Below are 25,197 nucleotides of genomic sequence, written 5' to 3' on the forward strand. Positions count from 1 at the left end.
TCAGTTCCAATCAGTTCAGTTCAGTTCAGCTCCAATCAGTTTAGTTCAGTTCAGTTTAGCTCAATTCAGTAAATATGAACAGGCCCTAAGGCTTTTTTTTGAATGGATATTGGGATTAAGGCTTTGTTGATGTTATATTTGTAATAATCAACTTGGGATATCAATTATAATATTATATTGATTACTATGCAACTCATCTATTAATCACCAAAGATATCCATCCAAAGTAGAATCTATTAATAGAGCCAAAAGAATAAACATGTCAACTACAAAGTAATTTTGAAACGAATTGAAGGAAATATATATATATTTCCGTGATGTAGACATTCACACGAATCATAGATTATATGTGCATAGATTATATGTGAAGTAAATAGTATGTGGTTTGAAATGGTAAATTCAAATACATTTAGGGCCTATTCACATTTACTTAATATCAGTTCAATTTAGTTCAGCTCCAATCAGTTCAGTTTAGTTTAGTTCAGTTTAGTTCAGCTTTAATCAATTCAGTTCATTTCAGCTCCTAATTTCCTTCTCTCATAAAATATTCATTTCAGCTTTATTCAGTTCAATTTAGTTTAGCTCCAATCAATTTAGCTCAGTTAAGTAAATGTGAACAGGCCCTTAGGTTAGAGATTAGAATGAGTAATCATTTACCATAAGAATAACGAAAGTAACAACAGTTGACATCATTACTATGTTATTAATATGTACAAAATTTATATAAGTGCAAACATCAAAGTTCAATTAAAACAAAATACTCTAAAAATAACTCAATTTTGGCTTGACAATGACAATTACATTTTTGAAAAACCTGAAGAAAATTTTTTCGATTGTACGTCTACAAGTCTACAACAATAGTTATCAAGGGCAACGCCCGGGCTACTAACTTTATGGTTTAGTGTCTTTAGCAATTAGATATTGACTATAAAATCAACTATTTTTGGTGTTTAAAAATTAAATGATTGAAATAGGTTATTGGAGTTCCATAAGTTGATTTGAAAATTTTGTTCAACCTAGTTTTTTATAAGACCTATTTGAGCAATTATAACACTAAGATACTTTTTGCGTAATTATATATATATAAAAATAATATATAATATATATAATATAATATAATATAATATAATATAATGTTTGAATATTTATATCGTACCCCTAAATATATGTGTGTTAGTGTGTATATATTTTCTCTCATTATATATACTGCCAATAACTAAAATTTGTGATGTAAAATTTAACCAAAAGAGATTTCAGATAGCGCGCACTAACTACTCTAGTAAATCTAAAAGTCAAAATGTTGCAATTATAAAGGTTTAAAGTCGAAATCTTACCTATCACTCCATCAGGTCTTTAATGTTCAGCGACGGCAGTGACTGAGCAAAGAAAGAGATAAGAAAATAAAAGAAGAAAGTAAATAAAAAAAAGTGAACAACAACAACAACTGTTTCGCCGGCCTCGACGGAGGTGGAGCCAATTACACCACCAAAACAAACAACATCTTCTTCTTCTCTTTCTCTCTCCTCATTACCACTTTGACGACAATGGTATATTAACTTCCACAACAATCTAGCTCCACCAAATTTCTCCAGAATCTTCCACACAACTCCCAACACTCCTCTCCTCCTACTATGGAAACCAAACGTACTGAAAGTCCGATCTACCCTCGCCGGTGGACTTCCGAGCCCAACAATGTCGCCGCCGCATCTCTCCTCTCTTCCCGTCCTCACCACAATCGCACCACCTCCTCCGTCGAGTCACCCACCGCATCGCCTACTCGCGCCCACCATGCTCGCACTTCCTCTGCTACCGGAATCTCCAGTGTTAAGCGCACTCAGAACTTCGCTGCTCGAGCTGCTGCTCAACGGTTAGCTCAGGTTATGGCTTCTCAGACTACTGATGAAGATGATGATGATGGTGCTGATCTACGGTTTCCTGCTCCTGCATTGTCTAGAAACATCGTTAATGGTGTTTCCAAGCCTGTTCTTCCTTCTGCTCCTAAAATCAGCAGCACTAGATCTTCTTCTCCTGCTGTCAGTCACCTCTCTTTCTCTCTCAAAACCTTGATTTGTTGATTTGCTGTTGTTGTGATGGCATTGTTGAGTTTTGTTGTTGATTGAATTGACGATTGATTGAGTTTTTGTTGATTGTTTTGGTGGAGAAAGTCAGCGAGGAATTCGCTGGATGAAATGCCGTCTGTTCGGGCGAAATCTAATGGTAGATCATCAGCATCTGTGAGAACTGCTGCCGCACCGAAACCAGTACCAGCACAAGCACCGGTACCAGCACCGGCACCAGTGCCGTTGTCGTCGAATGTTACAACGTTGAAGAGCCAATCTTCCCTCCCACCATTGGATTCACCTTCTTTTAGGTCTCAGAAAGATAATAGTAGACGGTACAGTACTGATTTCTCATCTTTGCTTTCTTATTAATTAAGTCGTATGTGGTGATTTTTGTTGCTAATTGTGGTTAGGAATCTTAGGAGTATGCATCTTTTCTGTTGCGAATTTTAGTTGATAATTAAGATCAGTGAATGTGCTTCATTTGCATTAGAGACAGAATCTGAAACATGCTGTATTGTCACTGATGCTATGAATTACTAAAGTTTGGCTTTGATTATACATTATTTTAGACGTACATAGTTATGATTTCGATATATTGCCTTTCAGTTCCGTCTCTGTAGAGCTCCTATAGCTCTCAATTGCTAAATTTAAGATTCTTATTAAGGCAAAATGGCATATGGTATTTTTAAATGAATGCTAATGTTGCACAATCAAGATTGCATACATTTCTTCAAAAAAAAAAAAAAAAAAAAAAAAAAAAAAGATTGCATATATTTGAACTTGCGCTGACCCTGTATTGATGAGATTCATGCTTGGATAATGTTGTTTTTGCTCAGTTGTTCTAACACAAATGTTCAGTGGTCATGGTTTCCATAATCATGTTGTAACAAAAGTTTACAGCCCATAGAGTTATGAAATGTTAATATAGCTAATGCCATTGCACCTACTGATCCTAAAGCATCGTATGTCATATTCAAGTAGAACAAATTATTGTACTCATATCAGTCATATGTTAGCCTTAGTTTTTGGATAACCATTCACTTCTTCGCTAACATAATAAGACCATGTTGAAGGTTACTTACTCACTTGGTGAGTATAAATTTGCTGTTAAAAGATATGAATTCATCAATTTTATGCAGCATCAGTCATGAACTTATGATTGTTGATATCACACCCATTAGATATTTTTTCAAATGTGTAATGTGTGAAGTGGAGCTAGTTTGAAAGGTTTAGTGTAATAATTAATTAGCCTCTTTTATTCTAAAAATAAAACTAATCTTGGTTTTGAGGTTATAGAAATGGTGGGCCATTGAGAGCTTAATTTCAAGTAATGCTTCCTATGTACTGTTTTGTATCATCTGTAGTTTGATATCTAATACTTCTATAGATTATTGATTTATATACAAGTACTCTCCTATTCTCCTATCTGCCCATGGCATCCTGTATCATCTCATACCTTTTACTTTGGTCCCGTCTGTCGGTCTGTGGTTCCTTGCCTAATTAAGCCACATGGATGGATGTCTATTTCCCTTGTGCAGAACCATGTATATCGTAAATCTTTGGTGAATAAATCATTGTAATGCATTGGCTTTAAAAAGTTTAAATTGTTGTTATTGTTTCCAGATTCTTTGCAGATAAAGTACAAAATAATACAAAAGATGCCGGACATCTGCAAGATTCTTCTGGTCTACGTGATGAAGTATGTTTTGAATTTATACACAGAGATTTGTAAATTATGCATCTAAAAATAAAAGGTGGAGGATATTATTTCCATGTTCTTCAATATTGGTTTGATTGACACATCCTTTTGCAGCTTGATATGCTACAAGAGGAGAACAACAGTGTGCTTGCAAAGGTTCATGCTTTCTGCATTTCTAGTTTCGTCATATTTATTAATGTTTTGGTCTGGTTTTTATTTTTTATTTCATATCTTCTGTAGCTTAGAGCAGAAGAAGAGAGAAGTAAGCAAGTGGAGGCTAGAGTTAAAGAGCTTGAAAAACAGGTTTTGCTTCGTTGTCCTTTTTCTGAGACAAAAAGAACAATGATGATTCCAAGTTGCTACTATAACTTCTGTTTTTCTTTGGCAAGCTTGTAGTATTTGAAATTAAATTTGCTTTTATATTATGGGATTAAGAACTAGGTCTATATAGGTGGGAAACAACAGATTTTTTTCCATTTACTACAAAGGTCATTGGCTTTCTTAAAATCACAGGGAATTTTTTCCCACTTTATGAACTCAAACGAAAAGAGCAATTTTAGCTATCCAAAGGAAAATTGATACGTAAGTGAGGAGGTAGAAAGGGATAAGTGGCTTTCAGACTAATAGAATTGGAGCAGACATGAGTAGATGTATTCTATATGTGGATTCAGTAGAGCTTAGACATAATTAATTGTAACTTCCTTTGAAGTAAAAGGTAACATTATTAATTCAGACTGAAACAAAATTGGATCGCGAATAAAATTACTAGCTCACTTAAAAGAAGCTTTGACTTCAGAAACATAATTAAAAAGGGTTCTTCAATCTTCGCTATATAGGGTTATAGGTTTCCAAAATCCTTTTTATGTCTCGTGTGAAATATTTCCATGTATTCTTGTACTCATCATTAGGAGACTCTCCTTCACCATAAGTTTAGCATTTAGATCAGATTGTCTTTTACAGTTGATTCCAAGTTAAATATAGTGGAATTTTTTATTTTACATTCCTAATTTTTTATTTGGTTCATGTTAGCCGACCCCACTTTTGGGATTAAGGCTTTGATTGATTGATTGATTGATTGATTGATTGATTGATTCCTAATGTGAACCTTAAATGAATTAGGCATGGAGCTCAGTTCTGGGAGCTGTTGCTTTTTTGCTTGTCCAGAGTATGATGTAGGAATGAAACTTTTAATGATCAGGTTAAAAGTATCTGACAGCTAATGAACCTGATAGTGTGCCACATACAATTAATAGTCATACTCTCCTAAATTATTTTGAATTTTTGAAACATGGTTGGTGTTTTGGATGAAAGTTAGATTACAAAAAAGCCTATAAAATGAAATTGCTTCATTGAAAACATAAAGAAAATTAATAGATGACTGTAAAATCCAAATATTATAAAAATGGACGTCCATATATAATTATTGGGGGTGTATTGACATACAATTTGGCTATAACTGTGGAATATTAACTTGAAAATTTTGCTAATATTTGGGTGAATTTTAGAATGGAATAATTGCAAAACATTTTTTTAAGAGGTAGTAATTTGAACTGAAACTTTCATGCCGCTGTTCAGCTATGCTAATTTATACTACCTCTGTTTTTATTTAGTTGACACGTTTTGACTTTAGCACTATTCACACACCTCCCTTTGACCGTGTTTTGTGCTTTATACGTAATGAAAAATATAGTCATAAGGATCTTATTAGATTCGTCACGTTATATACTTTCAAAATATCAACTTTTCATAATTTTTGCTTATCGATAATTAAAGATATTAATGATTGAATAAGTGCATTGACAAACGTGACTAAATAAACGTGTCAACTAAAAAGAAACGGAGGAAGTATTTCGTAGTTGTTTATCCTGTTGCTGCTGATTATTTTGATAATTCTGTATTCCTGTGTCTCTTTAGGTTGCTTCGCTTGGGGATGGAGTCTCTTTAGAAGCTAAATTTTTGAACAGGTATCATGTTACTGTCAATATATATGATTTGACCTGTTTTGGGGTTTCAGACTTTCTGTTCTGATTTCTGCATTCTGGTAATCTCTGCAGAAAAGAAGCCGCCTTACGTCAAAGAGAGGTTGTTAACAACATGGCTTTTGTTTCTCTTTTCCTTTTTCTTCTATGAGCTTGATTGATTATTTACTGGTCCTTCCTCTGGAATATTTCAGTTTTCATTAATTGATTTTCTTATGTTAAATGTGGGGGTATATAGTACTATAGTTGGCTTTTTCCAGGATTCTTAATGCATCAAACAAACCCAACCCCCTCACTTGTCAACTTTATTCTGTACTTGTGGGTTCTTTGCTCATATGGATATTAATGAAGATCTCAACCTCTACAGGCTGCACTTAAAGATGACAAGCAATCAAAAGAAGTGATTAACAAAGAAGTCACAAATCTTCGTTTAGAAGCCAAGGTAGCTTTTTAAGATACAGTTGCAACTTTTGGCTACTTAATTGCTTGCTTATGCTTTTTTGCTATTACATGCGATCTTATTCTGTCCTTCCTTGCTTTGAAGAATGCTAAACATGAAGTTGAAGCTGCTGCAGCACGACTTCAGGGTACTGAATCTGAAGTAAAAGCTCTTCGTTCAATGACGGAAAGAATGATTTTAACGCAGGAAGAGATGGTCTGTTCCAGCTATGTGTACTGCAGATTTCATCATTAGTTATTTGGAAGTTATCTGACTGATCAAGTTATCATGGCAGGAAGAAGTAGTTCTCAAGAGATGTTGGCTTGCTCGTTACTGGGGCTTAGCTGCACAAATTGGTAATACACCTTTTATATTCATGGTCTTTTTAATGTTTTCGGTCTTTACTCATTGGTTAGGGAATACTTTGTTCATTCTTTTTATTCAGAATAAATTTTTGACATGCTTTCGAGGAAATATTGAGAAATGTTATTCACCTCGTAGGCTTGGCTATTTTGAGAGCTTAGTTTCTTTCCATGGAAATACTGGAATCCTCAATAACTTGTGTGTGATTTTAATCTTGTCAATTTCCATAGATACATGTTCAAATATTATCATCTGCCCTTGCTTACTGATATCTTCATTCCTTTGTCTCATATGCATAATGACTCCATACGACGGTCTGGCTTGGATATAACTAGAAAAGGGCTTAGTTTACCTTGTTACAGAGTCAGATCCACACAAATCTCTGCTACTGAAAGGCTACCATGTTGACCTCCTGGTCTAGTCACATATCACACAACCTCACTAGTTATCCTTCAGTAACACCTTTTATGTTTTGAACATCATAATGTTATTTGATCTTTACTAAATTAAGTGAAGCTACAGAAAGCAGGGTGTAAAAAAATAAACATAATAACAATTGAATAATAATGCAGGCTCATTGGGCATTTATATTGCATCTGGTTAAAAATTGCACATTTGTCCCTTTATTAAGTAGTTTTGCTAAGGAAATTTTCAACATCAATTTGCATCCATCAAAAGTTGCTGAATAGTATCATATATGCAAACTGAGAACCTACATCGGCAGCCTTATGAGGTACTAAGTTGGGTAATTTCTTGAACCTAGAGGGGATTATTTTAAAGGGCCCTATTTATGTCTTGCTGAATGCAGTCAGTTGCCTTATTAGGAGTAGCTGGGGGTTGTGTGTTATTATATCATTTTATAAGTGTGTACATTTTTCATAAGTGTCATACGGCCATAAAATACCATATGGTTGAATAGTGTAGTAAGGCTTGCACAAGTGGAAAAGATAAGTGCCTTTACTGTTTGCAACCTGGGAGCTCTTCATATTACAATGATTCAGAGAGTTGATAACAGAAGACCAGCAATTGCCTATGTTCTACCCTCCATCCTCTAGCATTGGATATTACAATTTAGAAATTTAATACTTGGTAAATAATATGTTTACTTAGTTGATTTTGACTGTACTCTCATACTTTTTTGCAGGTATATGTGCAGATATTGCTACATCCAAATATGAACACTGGTCTTCATTAGCTCCTCTTCCTTTCGAGTTAGTTATTTCTGCCGGTCAGAAGGCTAAAGAGGAAAGCTGGGAAAAAGGTTGTTCCTATGTCTCCTAGCTTTGTGAAGCCATGGAAGTATCTTCTAATTCTTCTGATTACAGAAGTTTGTTTATGAATTCTGGACTCAATACTTGTTCATGCCATTTGTATGCTTAAGCAGGCGGTGAAGATTCTGAGAATAAAAGCAGGCTTAACCAAGACTTCAATGATCTTACTGGAGATGGAAACATAGAGAGTATGCTATCGGTTGAAATGGGCTTAAAAGAGCTTGCGTCATTAAAGGTTCTTTTCAGTTTCCCTAAAGATATGGCACTATATGCAATATGTTGTGACTGTCATTCCTCATTTTGTAAAATTTTCTTTTCATATGCTTTTAACCTTTTCTTTCTTTCTTACTTTTGACATGGTTTTAATCTTTTCAGGTGGAAGAATCCATTGCATATGCATTAGCCCAGCAACGCCGGCCAAATTCTTCTAGATTATCTATTTCAGGTTTCCATACATTACTTTGGCACTTTCTCATAAAGGCTCTACAAGCTTATCTTGACTTTGTTTTAATGGTTATGATGAGCTTGCTTGTACTGTATGTATGGTTTTTAGGCATGGAGATTCTTTCTACATCTGTTTGGCTGTTACACTTTTTCTATAATACTAATGTACCATTTTCATTTACATGCAGATTTTAAATCACCAGGAGATGCTAAGTATATGGAAGCCTTTGGTATATATCTCTGTAATCGCTCTTAGATAAAAGTACCAGATAGATTAATTGTTGATGAAACCACTCTTCATTAGGGTTGGGTGTATTTTATACAGAGATAGTTACAAATTACAATGATAACTTTATCTACCAAAACCCTTAGTAAAGAACTTCGAGAAATTTGAAGCTCAATCAAGATGTATGCTGAATAAATAGTATATGATGCTCTATTACTCTATTAGGCTTAAAAATTGACCTGCCCTTTGGACTCATCTCCTGCAGATGGTTTGTTGAAAATCCTTGTATGTGAATTTTGATGAAAGGATATAAAGGTGAAGAAAGAAAGGGAGAGTGAGGGATCCATGTTCAATTAATTGAATTTGGGATGGGAAAGAAAAATGGAACTGAGCAATCCATTTTCCTTCTTTTGAATGGAGAGATTTGGAGGGAATAAACCAATCCCCATACCATCCCTTCCCTTTCTTCCCTGCCCTTTCATTTACAATTCTAATCAAAATCCACTGTAAGAGTAGTTGTAACTAAGCTCTTGACTTTTTTCTGGGCAACTAATCCTTAAGTTTGTAAGTTTACACTCAGTTTTTTTTTGCAAATAGTGATGCTCTATTAATTGAATTAAAAAAAAAAAATCAATAAACTTTATGATTTTCTCTACTTCCTCCGTTAACTATTAGCATCCATTTATAGTATATGTTGCAAATAATAGTTAACGGAGGAAGTATTTTATCACCTTGTCGGATTTATGTTTTGTTTTGTTTTTTTAATGATCCAGCTATGCCAATATTCTGCTGAAATATATTCTCGTTCATCTAGAAATCATGGGGATTTTCTAAGTGTGGATCTGACTTGTATATCTGATAGATGTTATGTTAAATTTTGATTACCTTCATGGTTCTGAAATTTCTTTCTGCTGACAGAACTAAGTCCAGAGGAGTCTGAAGATGTTCTATTTAAAGAGGTTTGGCTCTTTTCCCTTTCAGTTTTTCTTCACTCTAGGTTTTTTCTATTTTCCTTCTTGACAAATTAAGAGGGCATATAATTTTGTGTTTGAAATTTTTCTGACTGCCAAATGCTATTTGTGTTCTCAATGATCACTACTAGCTATCATTTGTATCCATTGCTTTTGACAGAAAACTACTTTTCAATGTTCATTACTCCCTCCGTTCCGTAATTATTGCAACACTTTCCTTTTACGTCCGTTTTATAATAATTGCAACACCTCTTTATATGGTAAGGACCCCCTACTATTTTATTATTTCTCTCCCATTAATCCCACTTACACCACTTTTTTCGATTATTTCTTTCTCCTACTAACTCTTATAAAAATCCCCTTTGGTCCTCACCCGACCACCCTATAATTTTCCTAAAACTCTGTGCAATGCCTAGTGTTGTAATTATTATAAAACGGAGGGAAAATAGTTTTTGTTGAAGTGGCCAGTTTACATATCCATTCTGACATCAAATTCTACTCAACCACTGTTGTCCCAATTGTTTCTCAAAGTTAATACACTGTTAATGATGTTTTGTTATTTCATATTCTGAATGCTAAATCGAATCAAATGCCTCATGGTGTGAGTTCTGCAGCCAAAACCCTTTCGTTTTTGTCTTGTGTCCTCTCCTCATTCCTTTACCCTGTATGGCTACAATTTTGACCAAAAAGACAGCAACCTTAGACATCTTGAGAGTATATATACAATTTGTCTTTAAGTTCATTTTATATGAACAGACCAAGTTATTTAATGTGAAGAAGAAAATAAGCAAGCAAATCAATGTTCAATGGATCGATTTCTAGTTACCATTATACTAAAATGGGATTAAGGAACATGGGGATGACCTATGTGGTAAACTTCAGGTGTTTGGTTATTCGTGTTTTTCTGATGGAGTGATATAAGGTTGTAATTGTAACTAATTGAATGTTGGATTGAATAGGCATGGCTGACTTACTTTTGGAGAAGAGCTCTAAACCTTGGTATAGAGAAGGACATTGCCAAAGAAAGGCTTCAATTTTGGATCGGTCGGAGCAGACATTCACCAACCTCACATGATGCAGTTGATGGTAAAATTTCTCTTGTGGTTTCTAATTCTTATAAAAACCTTTTGAAAAATAAAACGTAAATATCCTCGTGGATTTTATGCTCCTGTTGTATCCTGTAAGAGGGCCCTACTCTTTGAAAAGTTGATCATGCTGATAAACCTCTGATCTATATTTGTCCGTGTTTCTAGATGTGTGTGGGTGTCCCATACAAAGACAGAATTGCTGTCCATCTATACACTTTTTTGCTCTCATTTCAGGAAAAAAGTGTTCTTATTCTTGACATTTTGTTTGTTAATTGGCAATTGGCTAAGAAATTTGTTTTGGATTGTTTGCCTACTTGCAAACTGGTTTCAGTATCAGAGCACATGGTTTCTAATATACTTCATTTGATGCCTCTTGCTCAGTTGATCAAGGTTTGGTGGAGCTGAGAAAATTAGGGATTGAACGTCGACTCTGGGAGGCATCTCGCAGAGAAAATGATTTCTGATGCCACTGCTTAAATTACACGTAATTTCTACTTACTAGTTGAGACCTCAGCTTTCATTCTCACTGCTGTATAGAATGTATTTCTTCTTTATATGTACATAGCTTAGATTCTCCTACTTGCTGGGCCATCCCTGTTTTGTTTATCGGGATTCAGGCTCCTATATGTTTCATATATCGAGTTGCCATCCTAGACCAGATGTTCAATCTTGTTTGTAATGCACACTGTAATTGATGTTCCTGAAATGCATATCAATGCTGCAACAACTAGAATTGGCTCAGCAGTTACTTAGATAACTGAGATACTAAGGCTAAATTCTCTGTGTTGTTTATTTTTGGGTTACACAATCATTGAGAGGATTCCAAATTAATTGAGGTCCGTAAGCCACAATTGTTGAAAGGACTTGTTTGTGACCTTAGGGAATATCTCCCATGTACTCCTAATTCGAAGCTGTGTTCGTTTTTGTAACTTAATAACTATGACTAAAACAACTAAACAAGTCTATGTCTGTCGTGTTTACCCGAGTGACATGTCTTGAAGAGACGAAGTACATACATGAAAAGGTTTCTTGTTTATTCTTAATTTCGCCTAGTTACACTTTGGCTGGTCACAACACACCACCAAAAAGTGGAAATATGGGGTCATTAAACCATGTGCGGCATCACTATCACAAATTCACAAGTTAACAACATCCTTGTAGTCTTTTGGTACTGCCATCTACTCCGTAGTCTTCTACTGGTAGGAAGTAGCCTTAATGGGCCTTGTTCATGCACCAAAAGTAAACAAAAAGGGGTCAGTCCACTTGAATTTCCTACTAGTATATTTAGTACAATGAACAGAAATTTAGGGTAAGTTCTTTTGAAGGGTAACAGATTGCCCCTCTTTTCACTTTTTCATTGTTAGTTAAGAGTCAATCATTGATTTGATAACATCAAGTTAAGTTTATGACATGATTCATAAATAAAGGACACTTTTATAATTATAACAAAAGAAAAATAATACTTGTACTTGTTAATTACTCCCTAACAATTAGTTACAGCAATATACAGAGTATTTTGTATGGTGATATCATAAGAGAAGAGGTACATGTTATAGATTTCTTTTAGGTTCAATATTTTTGAAAATTTAAGCTAATTGACTAGAAGTTTTACCTTTTAATGTTCAAAAACATAAGTTGAGGCAAGTTTAGATAAGCTCACAATAGATGTTCTATTACGGTAAAAATGAGTGCTATATAATACGAAGTACTCCTTAGTAGAATAATTTATTATTTTGAAAGCGAAAAGTCTTTATTATTGGACATACTATAAATTTGTGGGTCTGAGGAAGTGCACCACAGTAGAACAGCATTTCTACCTGCTACCCTCATCCTATTCAACCCAACGTCTCTCTTTCTCTTCCACTTTGACTGATTTGCATGAGTTGCCTACCAAAAAGTAAAGCAATGGTGATGAGAATGCTCCTAGTCTTGCAGTTACTAATTTTAGGAATTGGGAATGGTGTGATCATGATCGAGTCGACTGACAAAATAACAAGATTACCAGGACAACCCTCAGTAGGATTCCAGCATTACTCAGGTTATGTAACAATTACTGATGATCAAGACGAAACCAACCAAAAAGCTCTGTTTTACTACTTTGTTGAGGCTGAAATCAACCCTCTTACTAAGCCTCTTGTTCTCTGGCTTAATGGAGGACCTGGTTGTTCTTCACTTGGTGTTGGTGCTTTCTCTGAAAATGGTCCTTTTCGGCCTACAGGAAATCGCCTCGTTACTAATCAGTATAGCTGGAACAAAGGTTCCTTTTCTTTTCTTCCTTGTCAAGCTTGATTTCCTGCATTATTTGTTGACAGTTTAACTTACTAATATATTTGCAGAAGCAAATATGCTGCATTTAGAAACTCCTGCATTTTTTATGTTCTGGATCTCCTGCATTGTTTGTTGACAGTTTAACTTGCTGATATTTTTGCAGAAGCAAATATGCTGTATTTAGAAACTCCTGCAGGAGTTGGTTTCTCTTATTCAACTAATCTTTCCTTTTATCAAACTGCAAACGATCATATCACAGGTTTTTATCCTCCATTTTTATGTCATTGTGCTTCATCTTACTTAAAATAGTTGCATTGAAGTTATGAAGAATGAATATTCAAGTACCTAAATCGGATTCTTCTCCGGGTCTCGCTCTCGCCCCACCTACTACTTATAAACTTTTAAACACAGTGGTGAATGAGGAATCTTATCTGCAACACCCTTTGTTAATTTTTGCCTTTTTCAAGCTTTGTCCACTTCAATACTTTATGGCTTCGTTTTCTTCTTCTTTACCTTTTCTGCGTTTTCCCTTTTTCTTTTTCTTTGTGTATTTTTCCATTTGGAAAAAGAAAAGACTTCATGATTGACACATTTTCCATCACTGCTTCTTTTGCTTTTTTTGGTTTCTTTTACTCAAAAAATAAAGCCAGGGACAATCTCGCGTTTCTGCAAAAATGGTTTCTCAAGTTCCCACAGTATCAGAACAAAAGCTTGTACATTACCGGGGAAAGCTATGCCGGTAATTCTCTTTTCCTTTAGCAGAACTAACTTAATTCGTACTCACTCTATCCGAAATTAGTTGTTACATTGTGACTAAAATCTCCGGATAATGATGTAAACTGCAATTTTAATTTGAACTCCTGATGCACACTAAATAAACAGGTCATTATGTTCCCCAACTAGCTGAACTTATGCTTCAATACAACAAGAAGGACAGACTATTTAACTTGAAAGGAATTGCAGTAAGTAACACCTCACATATTTCTTTTTAAATTTTGTTTGGTTTTTGTAGTAGTTTATCTGCTGACATAGTTGCCATATAGTTTATTGATGATAATTGATAACATTTTAGTATTATTTTATATCTCGATTCTCAATTGCAGTTGGGTAATCCAGTTCTGGAGTTCGTAACTGATTTCAATTCACGGGCAGAGTTTTTCTGGTCTCATGGATTGATATCTGATTCCACATACAATGTATTTACTTCGGCTTGCAATTATTCACGTTATGTGGGGGAATACTACCGAGGATTTGTGTCACCAATGTGTTCTAAGGTGATGAGCTTGGTGAGCCGAGAAACAAGCAAATTTGTTGATAAATATGATGTTACCCTGGATGTTTGCTTGCCATCTATATTCTCACAATCCAAATTCCTTACTCCGCATGTGAGTCTGAATATCATAAGTTACCTTTTTTTTTTCTCAGCTGAAAGTTTTTGTCTCAATCTTTTCATGCATACTGCAGCAAGATGGTGAGACAATTGACGTTTGTGTGGAGGATGAAACATTGAAATACTTGAATCGGCAAGATGTGCAAAAGGCCATGCATGCTCGTCTTGTAGGAGTCAATTCATGGACTGTTTGTAGCAAGTAATACTTTCTCATCACTTATCCTTAATTTAGTTTGAATTTGTATACACATTGGATTGGAAATACCAAAGACTAATTTCTTGTTGAGGAGAAGAATCTCTGTATTTAGCTTTAGCACTTTACTGATGTTAAAGTATGTATCGTGAACTATAAATGTATGATTTTGATATGCATGCTTGCTTCCATGCTTAACAATAGAATCCTGGATTATGAGCTACTTGACCTGGAGCAACCAACTATACATATTCTAGGCGATCTCATCAAGGCTGGAATTCCTGTACTGATTTACAGGTATACTAGTTTTCTATTTATGTCAGTGATAATGTCTTGTAATTTGAGTTAATTTTTCCATGACAATATCTTTCCTTTAACCTTTGCGGTCATAGTGGAGATCAGGATTCGGTAATTCCTCTGACTGGAAGTAGAACACTAGTTAAACGGCTGGCTGATGAGCTAAAACTGAACACAACTGTACCATACAGAGTCTGGTTTGTGGGGATGCAGGTCAGCTTTCAGACTGAAGAATTTCATACCTTTACAATACGCTAACAACTAATGTTCTAGACTATGGATATACTTAAAAAAAGCTGTCTTCATTTTTTAGGTTGGTGGTTGGACAGAAGTGCATGGAGATGTACTATCTTTTGCCACAATACGAGGAGCATCTCATGAAGCTCCATTTTCTCAGCCAGAGAGGTCCCTTGTGCTGTTTAAATCTTTTCTGGAGGGTAAGCCTCTTCCTGAAGTATTCTGATCTACTTAAATGAGTAAGCACAGGAAACAGCAAGCATAAGTGTAACTAGAAAATTTAAGTATAAGCTTTTTGTGAATTTTGTATTCAGTAAGAAAGGCCAGTTTTTCTTTTCTGCATAATGTCGAATGAAAGTTGTGTTAGTCAGCTTTTTATTAAGATAAGATGCACAATAGATCTGCTACCAAGATAATTCTTACACAGATAAAGTGCATTTCAATGAGAAATGACAAGAGGATCTTCAACATTCATATTTAAACAGTTGAATTCTAAAGCCAGTATCGGTTTTGATAACATCACAGAAAAACTTAAACGTCTTCTTATTTCTGAGGTATCTTCCACAGCTTGAAGTGCAGAATCTGAATTCTGGTTTACAGCAGCCTGATGTTCAGTCCTGTGACCAGTAGTAGGAGATGGCCTGGATATCTGAAGTGGCTGTACTACACGCACCCTGTACTCAAAAAGATTTTTTCTTAGAAAAACAGATTACACAAACAAATAAACAACTATCCATCCAAGTTGAAGGGAAGTCTTTGAAATTATTATTTGTGTAGGTTAATCATTCATTAGCACTTCCTTAAATACTAACAATTTCCATTGGCTGGCGCTTTTTAATGTATGAAAATTAATATGAAAGACAGGCATTGTAGGAAGATGCAAACCTGCAATCCATTTGGCAAGAGTACTTGAGAAGGTTGGGATTATGTTCTGTACGTCCACTACAAAATCGGCAGATGAAACCTTTAGACATATAAAACTTCGACATGTAAAGGTGGAACTGATATTCTGGATGATTTACCTAAAGCTTGGAAGTGACAAGTTGATGAACGGACCCAACCATGCTTTGGAATTCTCCTCAGGCACTAAACAGACCAAAAAACACAAACAATAAGTGAACATCAAAACAATAATCACATCACAGTTGACAGAGAATTAACAATCCAGGTAAAGTATGACCATATAGCCTAGTACTCCAGACAGCTCTAGGATCTAAAAAATATCAAGTTGGTGCAAGGTAAAGCATCAGGAACATCGATTAATTAGCAACATTTTCCACCATTTGCTAACAAAAACTCCACTGATCAAATGGCACCAAACTCACCAGAACTTAGGAGGTTGATACTGAACTTCTCAGCTGTAGCTGCTGAGCCACTTATTTCAGTTACTTCCGTATCCAAATGAAACCTTGAACTAGGCTTGGCATGACCTAAACCAATCATATTTAGGAAGTGATTGCCTCTGCTCTCCTCTGTCCTAGCATCTGGTGTGAGTTTCTGCTCTGGACAGCAAGGAAGCTATGTAAGATAGAATTGATTATAAAACAGTATTTAAAACAACAAGCCATATTCAAATTTCAGCATAATCATAGCATTGGTGTCTTGGTTACTAGTTTTTGTAACTTCCGCAAAAAAACTGAAACCACAACTACTGATGGCTCAATGGACCGGTTTATAACATAAGCCAGCAGCTTAGAAGCCTTTCCAGAGAGAATACGCAGCATTTGACGATTAACATAATTTTGAGCTGAACCCACCTTTGTAAACTTTGCAACATGGCTTGGAAGTCCCACTTCCTACAAGGTTGAACATTATAAGTAAAGTAGTCACCAAAACAGAAACAAACTTGCATACATAATTTTTTTTAAAAACGGCTCTCCTTTGCTTGGAAACAACAGGAAATTATGCTTGGTATCAAGATAGCAATCCCCTACCTTTCGCCCATGAAGGCATGCCTCGTTGCTGTTAACAAGAACCTTGGATGCCCATCTGTTTGACCAACATCCAAAAAAAATATTAAAGTCTCAGTACCATGTAAGCATGAATTTGTTGAACATACTGATGACTACCACTATTTGACTCAATCTTATTCAATCATGTTCTTTCCCTCAACTATCTTATCTTTATATCGTTACATAGGTTTCATAAAATTAGAGATACTAGTTAATGAAAATAGGGAGTAGTGTTTTGTTTTATGTAATTCTCCTTCCTAACTTTTCTTTTAGTTTGCAACAGTTAGCACAGCATGCTGACTGTCTAGATTAATTAAACAATAATTATGTCTAGATTAATTAAACAATAATTAAGCAATAGATGATAAAGTTAAAGAAACGTACGCGCAAGATGTCGGTGGGTTCCAAACAATCCCCGCAATCACCACTAACTGGAACAAACCACAAAGTACCCAAAAAAAAAAGCAAAAGAATAAGAAAACAGTATCACTATACATCCAAAAGAGTGCACTTTCCAGATATAAAAAAGAGTTCAAAATATAATAATTGCTACTGTATGTTATTAGAGCAATGAATGAATTTTACAATAATCTAAGCTAGTATGTTTTGAGTGGAAATGTATGCACCTCATCAAAGACTCCAGCAGGACTATGATCATAGTTAGCAAGAAAGAATCCACCAAGTGTATATCTGCACAGTCCGCAAAGTTTGTTATGAAATTATAATACCCAAATGATCACCAATAATGAAACAAAACAAAACAAATTTCCACTCAAAAAACAAAAGGAATGAATAACAATACCCAAAAGCTTCAACTAATCTGAACTCTTTGGGAATCAGAGCTCGGGCGACATCGGCCTTGACTAAATGAAACTGATACAGAGCCCTGCCTTTGAATCTCCAAGGGGGTTTTCCATAACTAGTACAAGATTTAGTTTCCACAGCAGCCTCCATTTCAAAGTTTGTGCTTTCTTTGAAATTCAGCTCAATTTATTTGTAATCTGTAAAGTTGCCTTTTTTCAGTAACTACTGTATAGTAGTAGTAGTATTAGTCCATAGTTTTGCAAACCGAATGAATGATTGAATGATGCAAAGAACCGAGGCGGCGATGATGTCACTGAGAAGACATCCAGCTAATTAGATGGATTCGGACTATCTATAAATAGCAAGTAGCAGCCTCTTTTTCCTTTTTTATATAGCAAGTTGGTTATGTTATGATGAATTCATGATAGTATGATACAATAACTCAGATATTTTAATATATACATATACATATATTATATATACCATACATCATAATTCATGAAATCATGGAAAATGAAAATACTGATACAATCAACAAAAAGTATATGCAACTAGTAATGTAAAATGTAATGCTCTAAAGTAAATAAATGATACAGACTTACATTTGAATGGAGGGTTTAATTGATGAGCAACTTCAATGAAAAGGTGGAGGTGAAGAAGAGAAAGTGTTGAAGAAGAGTAGATGACGAGGAGTGACGTCAGCAGTTTGATGGAGATCGGAGTTTATCCTTTATTTTATAAATAAAAGGAAGGGGAATACTCTGCTGAAATTCATTGGTTGGTTTATTTTAATGTGGATAGAATAGAATTCCCCTTTAATACAAGTATGTCTTTATCCTCAAACTGAAGCTGATAAGAGTGATAGTACTGAATTTGAGAGATTAAAGAATAAACTATGAAATAGTACCAAACCAATTTACCATACAAACATAAACACCCAGATCTAACTACTTTTTTTATTCTAGTTTGGCGCCAACTGCCTTCCCCACTTTTTTTTTTTTGATTAATACCCTAAAGCCTCTTTCTACCCTTTATTACTCACATAATAAAGAGAAAGAGACTTTTAATTTAGAGACGGAGGGAGTACTCCATATACTCGTGTTTAGACATAAGATGTATCATTTGGAAAGAAAGCTAATCTTCATTTTACATAAGGGATATTATCAAAATTCAAAAGTCAGGTCTTAGGTGCTTAGAGTTCATGAATTCTTGCCTTTTACAGGTGTGAAGATAATTTTGATAAGTAGTGAACGAGTATGTACATACCCAAATCAACTTCGATGGTTTGGTTTGCGACAACTCAGCAGTAGCAGGAATCACCAACGGAGCCCTCATCAAGACATCTATTTTCAGTCTCGGCAACATCAAATAGTAAAAGCTACAACTCTTCATAAAGGAGTCCAACTAGCTCTTCAATGTGGCAGATTGAAAATGATAATCTATTAGTCATCAACTCAGTGAAAGACGTTTGGGCAATCTCTTGGCAGATCGAGCATATAATCAAAGACATTCGGTCTCTCCTCACTCAATTTCATAATTAGAGTATTCGGCACATTTACCAAGAGGCAAATTGAGCAGCAAATTGAATTGCTAACGTTGGTCATTTAGTATCTGATAATATGGATATTGATGTTTGTAATCGCTCTAGCCTATTTCCTATTCATTCTACTAATACGTTAAGAATTCCCCTCGTAAGAAGGGTTCCTAATTTTATTTTCCTTCACAATATTTTATACATGGCTGGCCACACCATGTGGCCAGGGTTTTTTGAGTTACTCAATCAGAGGTCATTCGGTTATGGGTTACAAGAGGGGTTCGATCAGGGTTACTCGAAGGGTCAATCAATCAGGGATTAGTAACTCGAGTAACCCCTTAACGAGTAACTCGAATAACCCCGACCACACAGTGTGGCCAGCCACGTAGAAAATTCCCCCATTTTCCCTACCTTAAAAAAAAAAAAAAAAAAAAAAAAAAAAAAAAAAAAAAAACCAAACTATCAGGCCAACAAGTAATTAAAAAAAAACCTCATTCTTTGCACGGTCTCTCCCTCCTCACTTCCTCTCTTTCTCAGTTATTTTCCCCCCAAAAAATTTCCCTAGTTTCGCTCCTTTGCTCGACTGCTCGGACTCCCGGCAGACCCGCACAGCGCACGGAGGCTGGCCGCTGGCGGCATCGTCCCGCACCGACCGACGATTTGTCGAGTTGTTGTCTCGAAGTCGTAAGTCAGTTCTTTCTTTTTTTTTTTCAGTTTTTATTTTAATTTTTTCAATGTTTCAGCTTTTAATTTATACTCGTACTGTAATACGGAGTATTGTTTAGTTGTTACAGTACTTGTTAAAATGTTGGATTAATAGAATATATAGCTGGTTGATTCTTGATTGGTTGAATTAGTTTTAAGTTTTTTCAATATGAATAGTTCAATTAGTTGTTAGATAGATTATACTTGTATACAGTTTTAAATTTTTAGCAATTCATGCCAAAGTTTTATTGATATTGGCTGTTAGATTTAGACTAATTAGTTGTTGGATATCTAATTGACTAATTTATATGCAATCCAAAATTTTATATAAATTGTTGTGTGTAAATGATATTGACTATTAAATTTAGACTAATTATGGGTTCGATTTTAGATGCTAGAATTGGAAGATGAAAAAAAAGTTTAGATTAATGGAAGGGAGGTGGAGGGAAGTCACAAAAATCTTATACTGTAATTCATCTTCTCCAAGCTCACAGCCATAACTAGAGCCTCCAACTTTAGATAATGAGCAAGAAGTTGATGGGGAAATTTGAGCATGAAGTCCCTGCTCCTCCAATTCAGGAAGAAAATGAACATGAAAGGACTTTAACTACACCTAAAGTACAGCAAGAACTACTAGCCAATATCAATTACAAAAAAAGTGTTTCCATTGAATTATTTTAACAATTTTTATTGATTTCGTACCCCTATTCCCCGAATCCTGTATCCGCCACTGCTTAAAATGGATTCTTGTAGAAACTATAATATTTGCTTTGTAAATTAATGGTCACGTTTTCTAATTCATGATTCTCACAGAAGTTAGTATTTTGCGTTGAGGATCAAAAACTGCCTGAATGCTAAATTGGTTGGGGTTCCCAAGAAATTTGGTGATTAGAGATGGATAAGGGAGAGTCATCACAACAAATTTCAGATGAAGAATCCTCATATTCCATTCCTCGAGGAGGTCCAATCTTTGTACATGACTTTGTAAGCCCCCTCACTAGGGTTTCTGTTTTCGAGTCCGATTTTTTCCATGAATTGGAGGGTTTGAAAGCTGAATTAGTCTCTGATGTTACTGATTTCGAAGATGAAGATATTTCGTAAGTCACTTCTTGTTTTTCATCCCTGCTGCTCCTTTGATTTTCCTAATACTTGTATACACCCGGGCAGAAAGTGCAAGGATATTTTCTGCCCATTTCAAAATCTTAAAATGAGAAGAAAAAAAAAAATACTCCGTATCAAATGAACAAAAAAAAACTATTCTCGGGTGTATATTAAAGGTGTTCCTACTGTTGCCGATGAATTTAGCTGTCAATTTTCTGTCTTAGGGTGGATCAACTTAAGTTATACAGTGATGAGGAGTTGGTTGCTGAGGCTATGAGAATAGCTTTTCAGGTATGGTATAGTTTCTTTTCTAAAAAAAATTAATTTTTTGTTTTTGTTTTTGTTTTTTGTTTTTTTCACACATCTGTTATGGTTCTCAAATCATCTTTGTTGCTTTTTTGTATTTTAATTATTTTATTTCTATAGGATGATTCGAAGTCTAAAACTTCTTCAGACTTGGAAGAGGACCCATGCAGTTCAGGGTTAGTAAGTTTAAAATTTTAAAGATATGATCAGTGAGAATTCAAAAAGTTGTACTGTATCTGAAAATTCCTTACCCCTTTCTGAATATATTACATAACACATACATTGGGATTTCAATTTGGTGTGATACTATGCCGAGAGTCTGATGAACCCATTTCCATAAGGACCTTATTTGGTGCTTAAGAGAGGGGCAAGAGACTTATTAGTGGTTTTAATACACTATTTCTATCTGGTTAAGTGATTGATTGAATAAAAATTAATACTAGGCTATAGATTGGTGGTTCATATTGGAGTTTTTTGCTTGAGCTTGCAAAACGGTTTATTAGACTTCTTACTGTCTGTCTTGTTTCCCAGGGCTGAAGAGTATCAAACGATGTTGGATGCTGATACATCAGCTTCCTGTGAGTCCTTTAATGGCTCTTCATCTGACACAAGTTACTGTGGAGAAAAAGATGGCACTAATGTGAAGAAGAGGAAGAGAAATGCTAAAAATAAAGCCGGTTCAAAGAATGGGAGGACGAAGAAAGTGATTGATCGTGATAAGGAAAAACACAATGTATTGTTCTCCTTCGTATTATTATTCCCTGTGTTGTAGTATATACTTTTAACGTTGTGAATACATGTAACGTTGTGTTTGGATATTAAAAAGGGAAGTAAAAGAAGGGGAGGGAGGGGAAGGGGAAGGGGAGGGAGGGGAAGGGGAAGGGGAGGGGAGGGAAGAAAGATGAGCTTTCCTTCCCAATCTCTCAATTGATGGAGAGATGCATTTCTTATAATTAAATCCCTCCTTTCTCTCCTCTCCATTTCCCTTTCTTTCTCATGTGTTATCCAAATGAAAGATAATCAATCCCTTCATTTCCTTTCCCTTCCTTTCCCTGTATTTCCTTCAATCCAAACACACTGTAATAGTCGAATTTCAACTTGCAATTTTTGTAAGACAAACAATTTTAAAGATTTGTTTAATTCCTTTGGTGTGGTATATAGGGATTAATGAAGGGAGGCACTGCTGCCTAAACTATAACAAGAGCCTGTTTGAATTTTAAAAACAAATTTTGTGTATTTTGGCTTCCTTATTGAATAATGATCCAAAGATTAAGCTTATAGGAACTTTTTTTTTTTTTTTTTTTTTTTTTTTTTTTTTTTTCATATCATTTTCTGGTAGAGTTTTTTCTTAAATAAAAATTGACCTATCAAGATCATTTTGTTTGAAGGGCAAGGCCTGCAAAATGTAGCTTCCTTATTTTTCCTGGTTTATAAATTTTATTATGAAGTTTTCTATTGAATCCATCTTAACCCTTAGATTTATGTGGATTTGTTTTTGCAGGACTCGTATCTTGAGAAAGTGGAGCATCTTGCAAAAATCAGGCAGAAGCAGGAAGAAGAAAAGGCATCAGTTAAACTCCATTCATTCAAGTTTGTTCTGGATCTATTTGAAACTCTCTTCTGATTGAACTTCTTTTATTTGTTGATTTCTATCTTGTTTCTTATCTTTTGTTTTCTGTTTGTCGGTGAAATTGCAGTTGTGAGAAAGGTAACGCCACTGCTCTATCATCTGGAAACATTGAAACTCTGAAATATCTCGATTCATCTGGCTGTCCTGCCAAGGTCTGTGCTTCAAAACTTTCCTTGAATCTATTTGATTACTGATGTTACTTTCTCTCCAAGTTACTCTGCTGCCTAGTCAGGGTTTGCTTCCAAAAATTTCTTACATAACGGATGAATTTTTTGGTTGCTCTGATCTCCTCCTATTTTCAACTTTTTATTACTACGTACTTTAGTGTTGTTTGCGATATAAATTGGGGGAACTCTAAATGCTCTTATATTAACAACACTGCAATGAAATATGTAAGAGCTGATGCATCTCACTTGCCCTCTTTGTTTTTATATCATTGAATGGAGTAGTTTACTGTATAACTGTAATTTATTGATATCCTTAAGAGTGCTCTATGGAGTATTTATTTTGTCCTGAGTATGTATAAATTCCCTTATTATCCATAACATTTTATTTCTTGTTTAGGTTAAGTGCTCACTGACTGGGAAACATGGACCAATTCAATACCCAGAAACTATTCTGTGTGTCGAGGTTTATCACAACAAACATTCGTGGAAAAAGGTATGGGTGTCTACATTCATTCAGCTAGGATTAGATTTCAGTGGTTTAACTTGCTGATGTCTATTACTTTATGATAGTATTTCATTACATCCAATCTTAACCTGTAGAAGGTCCTTGGATCTTACAAGTAAAATTGTGGTCTTTTTTCTTTATTTATGTAGTTGGTGGTCTGTAGGCTATTGATGTAGTGGTACAATCAGTCTTTGTGTCTTGTGTATATTCATTCTTTGTCTCTCCTCTTTTCAGACACAGGAATTTCTGGTCCTTGGCAATCAAACCTTGACTGAGCTGAGGGATAAGATTCGTTGTTTGACGGATATGGTTATGCAGAAAGCAAATACATATGATCCTTCTGGATATTTCCTCATAGAAGCAAGTCATGGGTTCTTTTGTTCGTTTTATCCATATGGTGCCTGATTACTATATTAAACCAAACTTTCCCGTTGCTACAGGAGGTTTTCTGCAACGACACAAGGGACCCTTCTGCTATCAACTACAGTGAGCCAATTTTTGATTGGCTTAAGAATAGCAAGAAAGAGGCACTTGCAAAATGGAACTCTATTCTGTCTGGTGTAGGAAAGGGTCGGAAGGTTCCTTTGGACAGCAAGCCAATATCCAAATTGCCTAATTTTAGATCAGTTGACATGCAAAGGACTCGCTTTTGTGACTTGGGATTCCGGCTTGGCTCTGGGTATCTGTATTGTCACCAGGTAAGCCTTAATTTTGCTCTTGCTCATCAGTATTAACCTTTCTCATTGTCTTTTCTTATAATTTGTGTGAGATTTTCTGGAAGTTAAAGGTAGCTTTCACATAACCAGACATTTGTTAAATTTAGGAAAATTCATATTGATAAAGGATCTTGTATCTACTGTTCTTTACAGCTGAATGTGAATCCTCCCCATTACCTAATATAATCTCATAATATCCTTTTGTCAAGGGTATAACTCATTTCCAATGCATAAGGAAAACAAGTGTGGTCGGTTTGAACAAGTCAAAGAGCAAATTCTTAGAAGTTTGCTCTCATTAATATAGTAAATCAATCACTACGTATTTTAATCTTTTCGCGTCACTTTTCTTGGTTATATCGCTTATGACTTCATCATTCTCTTTGTCCAATGTCATGTGCTTCCTGATTCATGACTACTGAGATTGATTCATGACTACTGATGTAATTAGCCAAACTGTATGCAGGGAGATTGCAAGCATGTTATTGTGATAAGAGACATGAGATTGATTCACCCAGATGACGTACAAAAGCGGGCAGCTTATCCTTTGCTTGTGTATCAATTAAAAACAGTTTTAAAGAAGTGCTCTATCTGCCGTATATACAAAGCCACAAAGGTGACGTTGGATGACAAGTTGGCCGGGGAAAATCCTTGTTATTTCTGTGATAACTGTTATTACCTCCTCCATTACTCTGAAGAGGGTACTCTGTTGTATAATACGTTTGAAGTGCACGATTATCTTCAAGATTACTGCTAATTGTGGTCTTTCATATTCAATGTGTAGTTGTATATTCCTTTTTTGAGTTTTTCATCACATAAATGAAAACATTAGCCAATTGATTGTGATGATGA

General features: G+C 35.1%; 4 protein-coding genes across 9 annotated transcripts; 3 read left to right on the forward strand and 1 right to left on the reverse strand.

Annotated features, from left to right (window-relative positions):
* The first annotated feature begins 1,371 nt into the window (after positions 1-1,371).
* On the forward strand, positions 1,372-11,337 carry LOC145600891 (coiled-coil domain-containing protein SCD2-like). Its single transcript, XM_081656751.1, has 17 exons — positions 1,372-2,033; positions 2,166-2,395; positions 3,687-3,762; positions 3,877-3,918; positions 4,003-4,065; positions 5,677-5,726; positions 5,817-5,844; positions 6,109-6,183; positions 6,286-6,396; positions 6,476-6,536; positions 7,688-7,804; positions 7,928-8,049; positions 8,190-8,259; positions 8,447-8,488; positions 9,403-9,443; positions 10,415-10,541; positions 10,925-11,337. The coding sequence occupies exons 1-17, from the start codon at positions 1,632-1,634 to the stop codon at positions 11,005-11,007; spliced, it is 1,740 nt and encodes a 579-aa protein (XP_081512877.1). The 5' UTR covers positions 1,372-1,631; the 3' UTR covers positions 11,008-11,337.
* Positions 11,338-12,356: 1,019 nt separating this feature from the next.
* On the forward strand, positions 12,357-15,305 carry LOC145602088 (serine carboxypeptidase-like 45). Its single transcript, XM_081658229.1, has 9 exons — positions 12,357-12,800; positions 12,975-13,070; positions 13,458-13,550; positions 13,694-13,773; positions 13,915-14,196; positions 14,276-14,400; positions 14,599-14,691; positions 14,787-14,904; positions 15,005-15,305. The coding sequence occupies exons 1-9, from the start codon at positions 12,422-12,424 to the stop codon at positions 15,152-15,154; spliced, it is 1,416 nt and encodes a 471-aa protein (XP_081514355.1). The 5' UTR covers positions 12,357-12,421; the 3' UTR covers positions 15,155-15,305.
* On the reverse strand, positions 15,256-18,450 carry LOC145602089 (protein NEOXANTHIN-DEFICIENT 1-like). Of its 4 annotated transcripts, none has more exons than XM_081658234.1 (10): positions 18,287-18,450; positions 17,683-17,906; positions 17,507-17,570; positions 17,265-17,311; positions 16,863-16,917; positions 16,686-16,724; positions 16,254-16,425; positions 15,951-16,014; positions 15,814-15,870; positions 15,256-15,602 (listed from the first exon to the last, which is right to left on the reverse strand). In XM_081658234.1, exons 2-10 carry the CDS (start codon positions 17,832-17,834, stop codon positions 15,368-15,370), a joined length of 885 nt encoding a protein of 294 aa, XP_081514360.1. In that variant the 5' UTR covers positions 17,835-17,906; positions 18,287-18,450; the 3' UTR covers positions 15,256-15,367. The 4 variants fall into 4 exon arrangements, with proteins under 4 accessions (XP_081514360.1, XP_081514358.1, XP_081514356.1 ...); XM_081658232.1 differs by having other exon boundaries at positions 17,683-17,997; positions 18,287-18,441; XM_081658230.1 differs by having other exon boundaries at positions 17,683-17,909; positions 18,287-18,440.
* A 185-nt stretch (positions 18,451-18,635) lies between these two features.
* Positions 18,636-25,181, forward strand: LOC145602086 (snRNA-activating protein complex subunit-like). 3 transcript variants are annotated; one of them, XM_081658226.1, is made up of 11 exons: positions 18,636-19,902; positions 20,737-21,020; positions 21,249-21,315; positions 21,451-21,506; positions 21,862-22,063; positions 22,832-22,920; positions 23,028-23,112; positions 23,525-23,620; positions 23,867-23,992; positions 24,073-24,330; positions 24,812-25,181. In XM_081658226.1, the coding sequence occupies exons 2-11, from the start codon at positions 20,818-20,820 to the stop codon at positions 25,100-25,102; spliced, it is 1,473 nt and encodes a 490-aa protein (XP_081514352.1). In that variant the 5' UTR covers positions 18,636-19,902; positions 20,737-20,817; the 3' UTR covers positions 25,103-25,181. The 3 variants fall into 3 exon arrangements, with proteins under 3 accessions (XP_081514352.1, XP_081514354.1, XP_081514353.1); XM_081658228.1 differs by having other exon boundaries at positions 20,737-20,907; XM_081658227.1 differs by having other exon boundaries at positions 20,740-21,020.
* Positions 25,182-25,197: the final 16 nt, after the last annotated feature.

This window comes from Chenopodium album, chromosome 21 (assembly GCF_948465745.1).
Source record: "Chenopodium album chromosome 21, dcCheAlbu1.1, whole genome shotgun sequence".
In the NCBI taxonomy this organism is placed as follows: domain Eukaryota; kingdom Viridiplantae; phylum Streptophyta; class Magnoliopsida; order Caryophyllales; family Amaranthaceae; genus Chenopodium; species Chenopodium album.

What these genes read in the sequence shown, in the direction of transcription:
- LOC145602089 (XM_081658234.1), bottom strand. Translation starts at nt 17,834, where the DNA reads ATGGAGGCTGCTGTGGAAACTAAATCTTGTACTAGTTATGGAAAACCC. An exon ending in CTGCTGGAGTCTTTGATGAG is followed by an intron (nt 17,312 to 17,506) that starts GTGCATACATTT and finishes GGTTTGTTCCAG; the next exon opens with TTAGTGGTGATTGCGGGGAT. An exon ending in TCTTGCCAAATGGATTGCAG is followed by an intron (nt 15,603 to 15,813) that starts GTTTGCATCTTC and finishes TTTTGAGTACAG; the next exon opens with GGTGCGTGTAGTACAGCCAC.
- LOC145602086 (XM_081658226.1), top strand. Translation starts at nt 20,818, where the DNA reads ATGGATAAGGGAGAGTCATCACAACAAATTTCAGATGAAGAATCCTCA. An exon ending in GAGGACCCATGCAGTTCAGG is followed by an intron (nt 21,507 to 21,861) that starts GTTAGTAAGTTT and finishes CTTGTTTCCCAG; the next exon opens with GGCTGAAGAGTATCAAACGA. An exon ending in GGTATCTGTATTGTCACCAG is followed by an intron (nt 24,331 to 24,811) that starts GTAAGCCTTAAT and finishes AACTGTATGCAG; the next exon opens with GGAGATTGCAAGCATGTTAT.
- LOC145602088 (XM_081658229.1), top strand. Translation starts at nt 12,422, where the DNA reads ATGAGTTGCCTACCAAAAAGTAAAGCAATGGTGATGAGAATGCTCCTA. An exon ending in TCAGTATAGCTGGAACAAAG is followed by an intron (nt 12,801 to 12,974) that starts GTTCCTTTTCTT and finishes ATATTTTTGCAG; the next exon opens with AAGCAAATATGCTGTATTTA. An exon ending in ATTCCTGTACTGATTTACAG is followed by an intron (nt 14,692 to 14,786) that starts GTATACTAGTTT and finishes TTGCGGTCATAG; the next exon opens with TGGAGATCAGGATTCGGTAA.
- LOC145600891 (XM_081656751.1), top strand. Translation starts at nt 1,632, where the DNA reads ATGGAAACCAAACGTACTGAAAGTCCGATCTACCCTCGCCGGTGGACT. An exon ending in TTTTAACGCAGGAAGAGATG is followed by an intron (nt 6,397 to 6,475) that starts GTCTGTTCCAGC and finishes TTATCATGGCAG; the next exon opens with GAAGAAGTAGTTCTCAAGAG. An exon ending in AAGATGTTCTATTTAAAGAG is followed by an intron (nt 9,444 to 10,414) that starts GTTTGGCTCTTT and finishes TGGATTGAATAG; the next exon opens with GCATGGCTGACTTACTTTTG.